The sequence below is a fragment of the Amblyomma americanum genome, chromosome 9, assembly GCF_052857255.1.
Source record: "Amblyomma americanum isolate KBUSLIRL-KWMA chromosome 9, ASM5285725v1, whole genome shotgun sequence".
NCBI classification, from domain to species: domain Eukaryota; kingdom Metazoa; phylum Arthropoda; class Arachnida; order Ixodida; family Ixodidae; genus Amblyomma; species Amblyomma americanum.
Window position 1 is genome coordinate 86,108,395 of NC_135505.1, and position 13,321 is coordinate 86,121,715.

At 44.9% G+C, this 13,321-nt stretch overlaps 1 protein-coding gene across 1 annotated transcript in view; it reads left to right on the forward strand.

Annotated features, from left to right (window-relative positions):
• Positions 1-270: 270 nt before the first annotated feature.
• Positions 271-13,321, forward strand: part of LOC144103487 (venom metalloproteinase BumaMPs1-like) — a 71,730-nt gene continuing 58,679 nt past the window's right edge. Inside the window, exon 1 of the mRNA XM_077636190.1 lies at positions 271-374. Within this exon, the coding sequence (XP_077492316.1) occupies positions 271-374 (104 nt within the window). The remainder of the gene's footprint in view (positions 375-13,321) is intronic.

Consider the following 13,321-nt stretch of genomic DNA (forward strand, 5'->3'; position numbering starts at 1 on the left):
AGAAAGCCCCGCTTTAACCAATCTGTAGGAACGTGCCTATGTGGCGCAGCGGTAGCGTGCCTGAAGAAGAAGACGTTGTTCGATCACCTGTCGCCTCAGGTCTGTTTATTTACCTCATTTTCCCTAATTTACCTAGTTTTATTTTATTATTCGAGGACGGCAGCATCTTCAAGGCGGTACTGTCCCTACGGGAAGAGTACGGCTGCTTCGGCGCCGGCAAGCCTAAAGGGACCACGCCATTCAAAGGAGGCTGGCTCGGAAGAGGCGGCCATGGCTTCCCAGGCTGTGGAGCGACGAGAACATGGACACGACCATCCGTCCAGCGATACCTCATCGCTTAGTGGGGCTGAGTCAACGATCGTGGACGACGACGAGTCAGTGGCTGATATGGCTGACGTGGACAACGAGGGCTTCAAGTTGGTGAGTCATCGCAATCAACGAACGGTAGGGATCCCGGTAGTGGTAGAACCCACAGAAAAGGGGGTTTATTTAAGAGAGAAGAATCCCATCTTACTTTTCGCGGCCACTCAATCACTGCTGGGATCAGCTCCGATTCGAAGTCGGTTCACCATGCACGGGGCTCTTCAGCTGAATGTCTCGACGAAAGAGCAGGTTGACAAGCTCCTGCAGAGCTCTCAGATTTTTGGCATCAAAGTTAACATGCGGTTGCATCATTCCTACATGAAGAACACCTGTTTTATTAAGGGTGTACCACAGTGGTATTCAGAACGCGGCCTACTTGATTATCCGAAACCACAAGGTGTACTGCACGTGAAACGACTTGTGCGTCGTGTGGAGTCTCCAGGAAAAGAATGGGCTGCGAAACCTACCAACTCTATCGTGTTGACGTTCGCTGCCAACTCAGAGCGCCCCGAAAAAATTGATCTGGGATTCACAAAACACGCAGTGGCAGATATGACTGAAGCTCCTCCACGGTGTTTTATATGCCACCGGTTTGGGCACGTGGCCAAAATTTGCACAAAGGATCGACGCTGTAAGCGGTGCGGAGGCGACCACGAGTTTAAAACCTGCAAGGCAGATTTGGCTTGTGCCAATTGCGGTGGCGATCATCTGGCGAGTTTTGGAGGCTGCAGCTTCCATGTGAGCGCTCTGCACCGTCGGATATCCTTTAATTCTGGTCCAAAAACCCCACCGACTGAGACGCCTGTCCCAGGATTAGACAAGTTCACAGTGTTGGAGTCTGATGTTGTTGCGTTGCCCAACAATGTCCCTAAGAGACCTGAGTCCAGCAAGACACCAAGGCCCAGTGCGCGCGAGTCGGCTGTTCGACCTCCAGCAAAAGGTGTCTCTGTTCCTGAGCGGCCGGATCACAGCCAGACTCCACGGCAAGGGGGACCCTCATATGCACAAGTGACAAAAAAACCAGCTACTGCGGCCAAGAGTGTGTCCCCGTCAGCATCTTTTTTAGATGTTGTGAGTGCGTTGCGCAAAATAAGGAGCTCAAAAATCAAAGTATGTCTGACCTTCTTCATGTTTTGTTTGGGGCCCTGCGTTCACATGTTCCAGCGAAGGCGCCTGGTAACCTGAAGAACTTCCTACAGCTGGTGCTTTCTTTTGAGTCCCTAATTACCATCTTTGCAGCAAAATTCCTTGCGAACTAAAATGGTTGGGGTTAAACCTCGTGCATCTCATATGCACTGAAAAGTGCCGTTTATATTGCAGTGGAACTGCACTGGGATGTTAAGTCGTTTAGCTGAACCAAAACTATTCTTGAAAGAGACTTGTGTTCCAATATTGGCTCTATCAGAAGCTGGCCTGCCAAGCGGGAGACGTTTGACTGGATATGTCGCCCATAAAAACTGCAGCATTAAGTCATTTCCTGCAGGAAGTGCTGCGCTTTACATAATAATGGAAATTCCACATGTTTCTCTAAGTGTTGCCGATCTTTACACGGATGACATTGAGGTAGCGGCTGTGAGAATACAGCTCGGCTCTCGAACCCTTTCTATTGCATCCGTGTACATGTCTCCGCGGAAGAAGGTAGCATTGGATTTGTTTCTACAGCAGCTCTGCGACCGCTGCCCAGCTCCTAGAATCATCTGCGGTGATTTCAACGCCCATCATGCTGTCTGGGGTGACAGGAACACGGATTCCCGTGGACGCAAACTCGTAGACGCTATTGACAGTTTGTACCAGTGTGGTGCCAACGACGGAAGCCTCAATTTCTCCCGGCCACCAGCTTCAGCGACAGCTATAGACCTGACACTGCAATCAATTGACGTCCACGTGAGGTGGTCAACAGCGCCTGACCGCATGGAAAGTGATCAATATCCGATTTTTGTGTTTGCTGCCGACTTTCGTATGCATGACCCTAAAATTCGCAATGTGGTCAACTGGAACAAGTACAGAGAGCACCTAGAACGTGTTTCTGGTGAAGTTGTTGACAAAATGATTTCCAGTAAGCTAGCCGCAACTACGGCGGTCAAGTTACCTGATCATTTTCCGGCCCCGGATTTAAAACTCAGGAAACTTTGCGCAGCGAGAAGGGTGGAGCGCCAACTCGTGCGGAAGAAGGACGACAGGGAACTGAAGGCGACCTTCAATAGGCTGAATTATGCTATTGGACGGCACACGAACAAGGTGTACAGGTCGCAATAGGCCTGATTCTGTGCTAGTTTGACTACGTTCTCATCGATGACGAGAATATGGCGAGTTATTGGCAACCTTGCTGGAGAATCTCGCCCTTCGAAGCCTTTTCAAGCTCTTGCAATACGCAAAGAAAAACCTATTGCGTGCTTGGCAGAGGAATTTGCAGACGCACTCGTACGCGCTGATTCTGGAATAGATATATATATACACCACCTGCTTCCCCCGGGTCTATCATGGACGTCCCGTTCACGCTTCGTGAGCTTCAGACTGCGCTCAGTGGCCTGCGGCGCCGGTGTTTACCAGATCCCGGCGGCATCACCAATAAAAAGCTGAATAATCTGCCCTTGCAACTCAGAAAGGAGCTCCTCAACTTCATCAATCGAGTTTGGGAGACTGGCGATGTTCCTCCGTCATGGAAGGTGCCACATGTAGTTCCAGTACTGAAGAGCCTGGCAAAGACATGACAGACCTTCCCTCGTATCGCCCTGTGTCATTGACCTCCTGTGTAGCTAAGTTGATGGAGAAGCTGGTAAATGAACGCTTATCGTGGTGGCTTGAGGACAGTAAGGCACTGCCAACATGTATGACAGGATTCCGCCGAGGTATTAGTGCCCAAGATAGCGTCTTAGACTTGATCAGTCACATTGAACACCAGAGAGCTTTCGGCCTTTCCACGTTAGCCATTTTTCTTGCTGTTGCGAAAGCTTACGACAGCGTGCTTCAGAGCTCAGTTCTAAACAGTTTGCAAGGCATGGGCATAGAGGGCCATATGTTAAGATTCATTTACAAGTTTAGAAGTGATCGCGCGGTTCGTGTACGGTTAGGGAGTACGTTAAGCACCGAACGGGTTCTATCACGAGATGTGCCTCAAGGAAGTGTTCTTTCCCCCACGCTCTTTAACCCCGTAATGGCTGGCCTACCCGATTCGTTGAAAAAAGTGGCAGGCAAGTGCGTATGTCACTTTATGCAGACGACATCTGTATTAGCATTACTGGCTACCAACACAAGCGATTATCCCTGATAGCTCGACAGGCTCTACTTTCGGCGCAAGCTTACCTTCAAGGTGTGGGGTTGTCTCTGTCAGAGGAAAAATCCGGCTTTGTTCTGTTTCCAGGTGTAGGAAGACGTCAAGCGCGGTTGAAGATGGACCTCGGTCACTCTTGCATCCGTCCATTCAACCACACGCGTTTCCAGGCCGTCATTATTGACTCCCGTCTACAGTGGCGAAAAGCTGTAGACGCGATTGTTTCATCTATATCTTCCCGCCTCAATGTGAGCCGTAGAATTGCAGGTGAGCAAGAGGGAAACCATCCATATTCAATGGTCAAACTTCATGAAGCGCTGGTGGTCAGTCGCATAATGTATCAATTACCTTTCATTTCCCTCTCGGCATCACAACTTGAACGTCTCGAAGTTGTCCACAGAAAGGGCCTAAGAAGAGCCATAGGAGTTCCCCAGGCGGCTGCGAATAAGGTAGTACTTCATGAGTCCCTATCGAAACCTCTTAGCCTTATCGCTTCTCAGAGACTACTAATGCATCTTGACCGCCTAGGAGAGACAATAGCTGGGTGATCCCTTCTCCAGCGGCTCTGCAAGAGATATAAGTCGAAGGCTTATTGGCACTCAATACTCTTAGTTCTTTAGGCATTATAGTCCAAAGGCAAAGGAAACGGTTGAAACCCCCCTGGTCTTTTCCGACCCTCGACTGTAAGGTCACAATTCCCCATGTGAGTGCAAAGCGCAGCTCTCCTTTGGCAGCAACGCGTTCGCTTGTACTGGAACACTTGGAAACAGAGTATGCCTGCCATCTTCAAATTTTCATGGATGGTTCTGCGAACAAGGTCAAACAAGCTAGCGCAGCGGCTTTTTACAATCCTTCTTTGGACTGTAAGTGGTCCGTACGCTTTACTGCTGTCGTATCCTCCACAACGGCTGAAAGTGTTGCTGTTGAGGCGCCTTTACGGAAGTTAGGGTCTTGTCCGGCTCAACCTGTTGCCATCCTAACTGATTCAAAATCTGCTTTTCAGAGTTTAGAGCGCGGATTCCCTACTGACGCCTTGTCTCTAAGCTCTTCGCGCTTGGTGCAGAATCTGCACAGCAGAGCCTTTACTCTACAATTCCAATGGGTGCCCTCTCACATAGGAGTCAACAGTAATGAGGTGGCAGACAGTCTCGCCCATAAAGCTCTCTCAAGGATTCCATCAAAAAAAGTACCTCAATATGGAAAAGTCTCTGCAGGAAAATGGTGCTCGATCACTTCAGTACCCTGTGGTGTACGTCCCACAAGCCATGTGTGACCAAGGGACATAGAAGATCTCAGGTGACCCTTCTACATTGAATTCGCACGGCCTCTGCTCGCACTCCTGCATGGATACATAAGACCGGCATAGCATCGTCTCCGCTCTGCTCTTTATGTGGTGTGTGCGGGGATATCGAACAATATATTATGTACTGCCCAGAGTACAACGCGGAAAGGCATGTGATGTCCGCTTCCTTCAAGAAGACAGGAACCCGTCACAGCACAGTTCAGGACATTGTCTACCCGAGTGGAAACCAGAAATGCAGAAGGGAGGCTGCACGCCTTCTTTTAACATTTCTGCAGGACACGGATCTTGTTTCTAAATGGTGACAGCAGGAACGGACTATGGTCTACTGTGATTGAATGTGTGCGTAGATGGTGTCTTCCAGAGTGGACTACGTTATGCTGTGAGCGAAGGTGTGTATGGATTGTGGCACTACAATGGCCTATGTTCTACTGTGACTGAATATGGGCATAGATGGTGACTTCTGGAGAGGACTGTGATGTGGACTGTGTGGATTGATTGTGTGCATAGATGGTGACTGCGGGAGAGAATTTGTGCTATTATAAGAGTCTGTGCACATAGCGGGGTAGATGCGACATTGTTAATATAGAAGGGACGCTGCGGTGGAGCCATTGCCGGCAGATAAAGCAAGGCTAACCCTACCTGCAGCATTCAACACCTCAACTCAACTCAACTCTAGCGTGCCTGATTCGCAACCTGTGCGCCACTGGTGCGGCTGGCGCCATCTAAAGAAACCTCTCGTAAAGGCCTCCTTTTCTTCTACATTTGACACTCATGCATTTATGATTCATTTTGTTAATCGTTTGCTCTATTCTTTTTTTGTATCATGTTTGCCTCCTTATCCTCCCCCGTAGACTAAAAAAGAACCCTCAGATTTACACAACCCCAGCGTGAGATCAAGACGGAGTTTCATAATTTGCTGTTAGGGCAATTCCAACGTCAGTTTTGAGAATCTGAGTCTAGTAATTTGTTTACAGATGCATCGCTACATATTCTATAAACGTTTGCGCAGTACCACATGACATTTTTACATTCTACAATATAAAGCCAGTTGTGAGAAGAATCAGTAGGAAAAGAGGGGCGTTAATTTGAGGAAAACATTTTATTTACGCTGATGTCATACTACATATTGTTAGAAATTGCTTTTAGGTAGCAATCGTATCAAAATATTTTGTAGATACTTGTCATTGGCCGAGAACTTTATGTCGAAACGTAGCCGCTTTCTTACCTGCGCTTTCTTGGCTGAAGAAATAGACGGCGAACGATGTGAAAGAGCCTGTTTAGAGAAGGGTAAAAAAAGAATAATGTTTTTAAGTTCCGCATTGTTAAGGTCGATTTTGAGCCCAGATTGCTGGTCAGAAAGCATAGCGTGTTTTCTTAACCTATTGGTACTACTATAGATGGTAAAGTTGTCATCAGTCATTTTTTTGCTTGCTGAATTTGAAATCTCTGAACGGTGCGGATAAGACCCCAGTGGCGGGCAGCGATCATCATGTCGGCAACAATGGGTGGCAGTACAAGCCTAGCCAAAACGTGGTTGTAGTTTGTGTAAGAAATTGAAGAAATTAAATCGTTTTTTTTTTCTGTGCACGAAATATTGCTTTTTCAAACATGAAACTTTCGGGACGCCAACTGGCGGCTACACTGCTGGCGACGCTATAGGCTGCGTCCAGTACGTTCGGCAGAAAGGCGGTATTTTACCGCCATTGTGTTAGAAAAAAGGACATGCACTTTTCGCTGGTGACGTAGGTAGCGTTGTCTTGTACTTGAGCTTGGGAAGGCTAATGTTGCATTAGCGACGTTTGCCGTGTACTCGTTACTAGGATAAGTAAACTTAGGCTCATGGTAACCTGTCACAAAGTTTTTTTCCTCAGGAGATCCGGACAAGAGTAAGCGTAAATGAAATAAATGAAGAAGCTTCTGATTCAATGTTGTTGCGCACGTTCTGACTATGCATATTTATGCAAACAAAAAAGAAATCGTTTTTAACAGTTTCTCTACCTATTTTACTGACGAACTGAGGCGAGTTTTTATTGCACTCATTTGATGAATAATTTGTATTGCGGAGGATTTTCTCAACAAAGCACTCGTCTATTTTTAAAACTCTTAAACAATAAATATAATAAGGATAAAAACTTTGAACAGAGTTCGAAGTACTCAAGCATAGCCAGAAGGGCTTCTTTGCGTGAAGTCAGTGATGACGCCTCTTTTGCAAGCAAACCAGATCTGAGCGCCACTCCACAGGGCCGAAAGCGAATCGGTGACAGAACGACACGGACGAAGACTGACCTCAGATCTTCTGGAATGGTGAAATAATGGCTGGACATAGATTTTTATAGAAATAAATGGCCGTTAACCGCTGACTACCGACGACCTATCACCACGAAAAAACGTCCTGATAACAGCAATTCTTTGCGATTCTTGTCCAGCGCAGCGCGTGGAATCTTTTCTTTTTAAACCACTAACGCTATTTTTGCCGTTAAAAAGATTTAAGTTAAATGAGCGTTGTAATCAGGAGGGTTGCAGGAAGGGGTAAAGCCAGAAAGGAGAACCATAACCTAGAAAGAAACCTGCCCCAAGAAATACAAGTGCAGGATATGTTACAAGGTACGAGAAAAGTTTTGCATGGTTTGTGGACGCATTTGAGAATGATTACAGCATTAACCAATAAACCTGCCTAACAAGTGGGGGATGAATGAGCAAAGCTGAGTGCAGCTGAATCATTAGTGCCACAAGATCTTAAGCTTTCGCTAGATTCTTGGGCGCTGTTTATGCATGGTGACACCTTGGTTCAAGCCGCATATTTCGGTCAACCTGCTAGTACGACGGTGAATCAGCTTTAGTAATCGTCCACACTGAATTTATTATTCATAATAATTGCACCAATGAAATATGATTTTCAATGAGTCAGATGCAGTTTCGTAGGTACGTCTAACGCCCGCGAATACCCAGCAAACCGCGTGAGTCAGCTTTCAGTAATTTAAACACATTTTTCTCGTGTTCGCTACTTCTGGTAATTTACGGCCAATATTAATTGTATGAAATAACAAACCTGATATTTCTTGCGAGAACGTTCTTGCATGATAGTTGGTTCATATCCAAAATATATTTACGGCACAGACAGAAAAACAGAGGAAAGAATGAAGCGACAGGATTGAAAGTTATATTTCTAGTTCTGCAGGCGTTCTTTTGCCAGCGCTCTGTCCTGTCGCTTCGTTCTTTTTCTTGTTTGTCTGTCTGCGCAGTAATTCTATTTTATGTTAGCATTCGTGGAGTGTACATTGCATTATTTGCCTGTTGGATAGTGCATGTTCTAGCTTTTTTTTATTGAGCCCTATATCACCTGTTCAAGTGTATTTCTTCAATTATTTGCAAAGGAGTGGCCGGCGCCATGAGCAGGCATGAACATCTCATTTTATGTACATGTTAGTAAAAACTAAAGAAACCGTCCGTCTATATGTCAAACCTACCACCTCTCTGTTACTCTCGATAGCTGGCCCCCACCGAGAAATAGGCAGCTTAACAGGCTTGATTAGGGCAACGTTAGCAGAGCGTCCGACTCATCAACCACCTGCAGTGCTTCGTAACGATGCCGAAGAACACATTAATAAATAGATTCTATTTGTATAACTCCAGCATAAACTGTTCTAGGAAAACGTGTCGCCTTTCAAGTCAGGGACCAGTGATGCACTACACAGCATAAATCTATTTCTCATGAAGTGCTTTGTCGCTTCGCGGAGACACTCCACACTCTTTTGCGACACTCTTTTCTGACACTCTTTTCCGAGCACTTCGCGCCCATTCCACAACTCTACAACACAAATACAGTCGACAGCTCCCCTAAGAAAGCACAACGCACAAAAATTGAGGCAAATACAACTGCTGTACTCACAAATCTTGCTAGCTGCCGGAAACCAGGCCGCTGTCCGTCCGCTCCTTGCTGGGCCATGCCTAATGTGACGACATTAGGCAGGCTGTGGGGGTAGAAAGTGGCTGTTTGTTCTGGTCGAAGCGGGTAGACGGGTATTAGTATTTAAATTTATTTTGCAAAACCTAAACCGTTGTCAGCCGCGTCGTTTATGAAACGCAGTATTTAATCCAGAGGAAGTTGCAGTTAACATCTGTGAAAATCGAAAAATTGACGGAGTGGCCCGCTCAAGGATAGCGGCAAGGAATTTAAACGTAGTGCGAAGCCGGTTGTGCTATACCTTTTAGTGGAAGTGAGAGGTAAAAAATTGCGTAAATAAAATTCACATAGCACGAAATGTGCCGTGAAAAATTTGGGAGTGGCTTAGCTTGGCTATGCCAGGATATACGTAGCGAAAGCTACCAAATAGCTTGGTTAGCCACTGACGTCACGCCAGATGGCGAAGATCTGGAGTCGTGGCTGGTCACGTGGTTCGTCACGTGGTTGGTCACGTGGTACGGTGCGACCACGGTGGGACTGCTAGCACGGTGAAACTGCGAGTTCGTGGCCAATGTAGCTTTCGCTTCAAAACCTGTAAAGGTGACTACAAACCTCAAAGCCCTAATATCTGCATCATTCACCCTCATTGGCGCGCGTCGTATAGACTTATTCATCGATCCACTGGACCGCGCCACACCGACCATCCGCTACCACAGGAAGAGCCTCCCGTTAGTAGCAGCGATTCCCCCGGCTAATAAGCGCATGTTTTCTTCTCAATTCAAGTTTTACCTCGCCAGTTAGTCTCCTATATTGGTAAGTAAAATAGCTGACAACATAAAGTGTTTTTTAGTCCTATCGGTAGGTATCCGAGCGCATTTAGTACCTAATACTCCATATCAATGAAAAGAATTCAGAATATGTCCATATCAACTATTTAAACATGCGCAACTTAAGGCGCTGTATACATATATAATCGCGTTTGTCCCTGTGTCAGCAGCTGAAACTGGGATGCAGATTTGGAAACGAGGGGTTCTTCTCTGCATCGTGGGCATACCTTGATAACGAAACTATTTTTCCGCGAGTAGATCGCAAGCATTTTTTTCTTAAAATTTATGAATGAAGTTCTTCAAGTATCACATGGTTAGGAGAAAGATTTTTATTCAGAAAGAACCGCAGCGTTGGCATTGTGGGTCGAGCACCTGCCCAGTAAACGGGAGGGGCGGCTTTCAGTACAAAGTATAGCTGGGTACCAACTGTTTTGACCATTGAGTACAAGGTTTTCCCTGGCTTGCGCTAAGAAAATTGTTCTTTAATGACACCTTCTGATATATCAGCAGTTGTAGAGGCATTACGAAACAATGATGTTTAAGAGGTGTCTATAAATATACCAGACATATGCGTTGTGGTGACACAGCCACCATAATCCTTCACAGAGTGAATGATGAAATACCAATTAGGCACTGTCCAAGGGAAGAAGACATATCTCTTATAGACTATATACAGCGTGTTATCACGATGTAGGGAATGAACTGGACTGAGAAATTTCATTAGGAATTAACGAAAATTATCTCAGCAATCTACGATAAGCAGATGACATTGGTTTGGCTAGAGTTACTAGCGGACGAAAAGGAGAGTATGATCAATGAATTATACAGGAAAAGCAGATAGGGAGCTCTAAAAAGTATTATGCAAGAAACTAATGCAACATCGAACCGAGGTCGTGGTTTGGTTATAGAGCGGGCAAGAGTATGGAAATGTGTGGCTCGCTACGGCATACATATGAAAGAATCGAACAGTAGCCTAAACACAGAAAAATAAGGGAGTGTTATTTTTTTATTTAAGGTTTTAATGTACAGGGAATTAAAAGTGCAATCATTTTGTGTCTCAAAAATTGACCAGAAAGTGGAAAAAAGAACAAAAATAAAAACTATTATGCTTTCTTTGGTATCGTTAACTGTTTGCTCTTGTCATATGTACGTCCTATGAAGTGCCACAATTCCTTTAACTTGTATACTCAAGAGCTTAACGGGGGCCTCGGTTTTCATCCTCGTGGTCTTTATGCCATATGTAGCATAAAAGGTCTCCGGCACAACTGCCTCTCTCACCGCTCGATGAAGTTCCACATATGTCGCTTGCGGTAAAACAGGACGTTCTGTGTCCACCGCAGTAAACGAAGGTGGCCCTGGTGAACACCCTCAAGGTTAGGTTGCCCGCTATATAAATTCCCCCAACAGTAAAATATTGTAAAGCCGCCATCATTGCTGATTTGGTTGAGTACGGTAACCGACATACGCAGGTCGCGAGTAGGAGTAGCAATGGCGGCATATGTTCAAATTTAATAGTTTGTAATCAATTCTCTTTCAGGCATAAAATTATTTCACCATCTCCATATACATCACCACAAGTGATTGAGCAAAATAATTCCCGTATGGCTCCTTGGTTTCGATCGCATAGCTTTTTTATATCTACGTCATTCACTATGAGGAGACATTGGACTTGACTGCTGTGTGATACGTCATAAAGAGCCCCTCGTTTCCTTAATCTTGTATGCTCGAGATATTGGATGTGGGCTTCGATTCCTTGTCGGGGGAGCCAGAATATGATTGTGGTGAAATACGAAAACAAAGCCGCTGTCCGATACTGTGCCGTGTTAAAGCAACACAGTTTGTCGAGATTCTCAACGAGTGCTCCCATAAGTGTGTCTAGAAGCTAAGCATAACCATAGCACTAAAATTATGAAAGGGCAGTTATAATGCAGAGGTGACTTCCTTATTTACAGCGTAACAGTCTAATAGAGAACCCTAACTACTGTCAGCTGGAACTCAGCAACGGTTTCAGCTTGTCTTCTAATCATCCTTTACGCGCAAACGAAGCAAAAATCCAGCGGTGTTCTGTTTTTCTTTAATCTGCCGTGCGCTGCTTTCTGTCGTCATCTTATTAAAAGTAAGTTAACCAACTTGGTATTATGACGAGTAAACCTCGCTGCATTTCTTTCTGTGTCGTGCTCGTACTTCTATATACGACTGCCCAGACTTTTTATATTTTGAAAGATCACAAACTTTCGGTGAGGTAGCGGTCTGTAAAATTCGGTCTACACAGAGCTCACCTGCCGCAGCAGTGATCATTGACTTGTTCTTTCCAGTTTGTTATTTGCCTTCCAATATTCCGTTTTAACACTTACTGAATGAATATTTGGCAAGAAAGTCGGAAACTTTATTACGCTGGAATATCTAGCACACTGTAGTATAATATATTAGATGCTAAGAATGTGTATTTTACCTGAAATTCTACCAAGATGTATTACATTTCAAGCTGCTGTTTTACAATATCGAATATTTTCTCGATTAAAAGGTATGATTAGAGAGAGACTGTGAAATGCACTTTCCAGTTGTTCTTTGCTATATCCTGATTGTACTGGCATTTTATTTGGCATTTATTTAAATATTCAAGCCGCGTATCAACGTTTTCTTGCCCTTCACTCGGCATCGGCCTTGGCTGGCCAGTGGCATCCAGATTATAAAGAACGAGAAAAAAAGTATGAATCTCTCTTCGCGCTTGGTTCTTTTGCCTGAATTCAACCAGCCAGATGCTCTGTTGCAGGAGCAATAGAACTCGCCCTTTTCTGATCACAGAAGTATTCTTCAACAACTCTGAACATTGTACACTTATTTCTGCGTCACAGATGTGCGTGGCAACATGAAATTAATTTTTCATATCTTGCCTTTATTATCATGGGCATGCCTTTTGACACGTCGTCAAAAAAATGTCTTGGTGTTCATAGATCAACTGAAGGCGAGCTGGATAAAATATGCTGAATGCCCGTAGGAGTCGGGAGGAGAAAACGGTATGATTTCCGAAGGCCGTGTTTTAACATCACTCGGTTGGAGCTTTCACGAAGCACTGTTATATAACTGGGTCCACAGATTTCAGTTTGAAGAAACGGAGCCAAGGCAAGCATGCTGGAACATCTAGTATCAAGTTACTTTATGCTTCAGTGTTTGCCCATAGCTTGCTTCTTGCTAGTGCTATCTCCTGCGGACTGTACCGACTGTAAGCATTACTGTAAAGCATTCTCCTTCTACACCATTATGCAAAAATTGCAAAAAAGAGGCACTATATTAGTTGCGCGAGGGCATCCGTAGATAGTAAGCTCTGCCTTCAGCTGACAGAGATCACTAAAAAAATTCACCTTAAGAAATTTCTTCAAGATACTGAGGTCGCGGGGATTTGAAAGTATTTGGTTTAGGGGCGAAATAGAGATTTCAATCATATTTTATGGCCCATTCATTTTGAAGCGACATTGCAAGGTTTTCTTTTTTCACGAGATGTATTTGTATCTTTCACTGGCTTTTTAATTTTGACTGCGAACTGTCGTGTGCTCCTCGGTTAAAAATCTTGAAACATGGTTTCTATTTTTACTTTGATAATACTGTAGAAGCTTACTCTTCGCATCAGGATAAATCAACATAATTTGCTAATG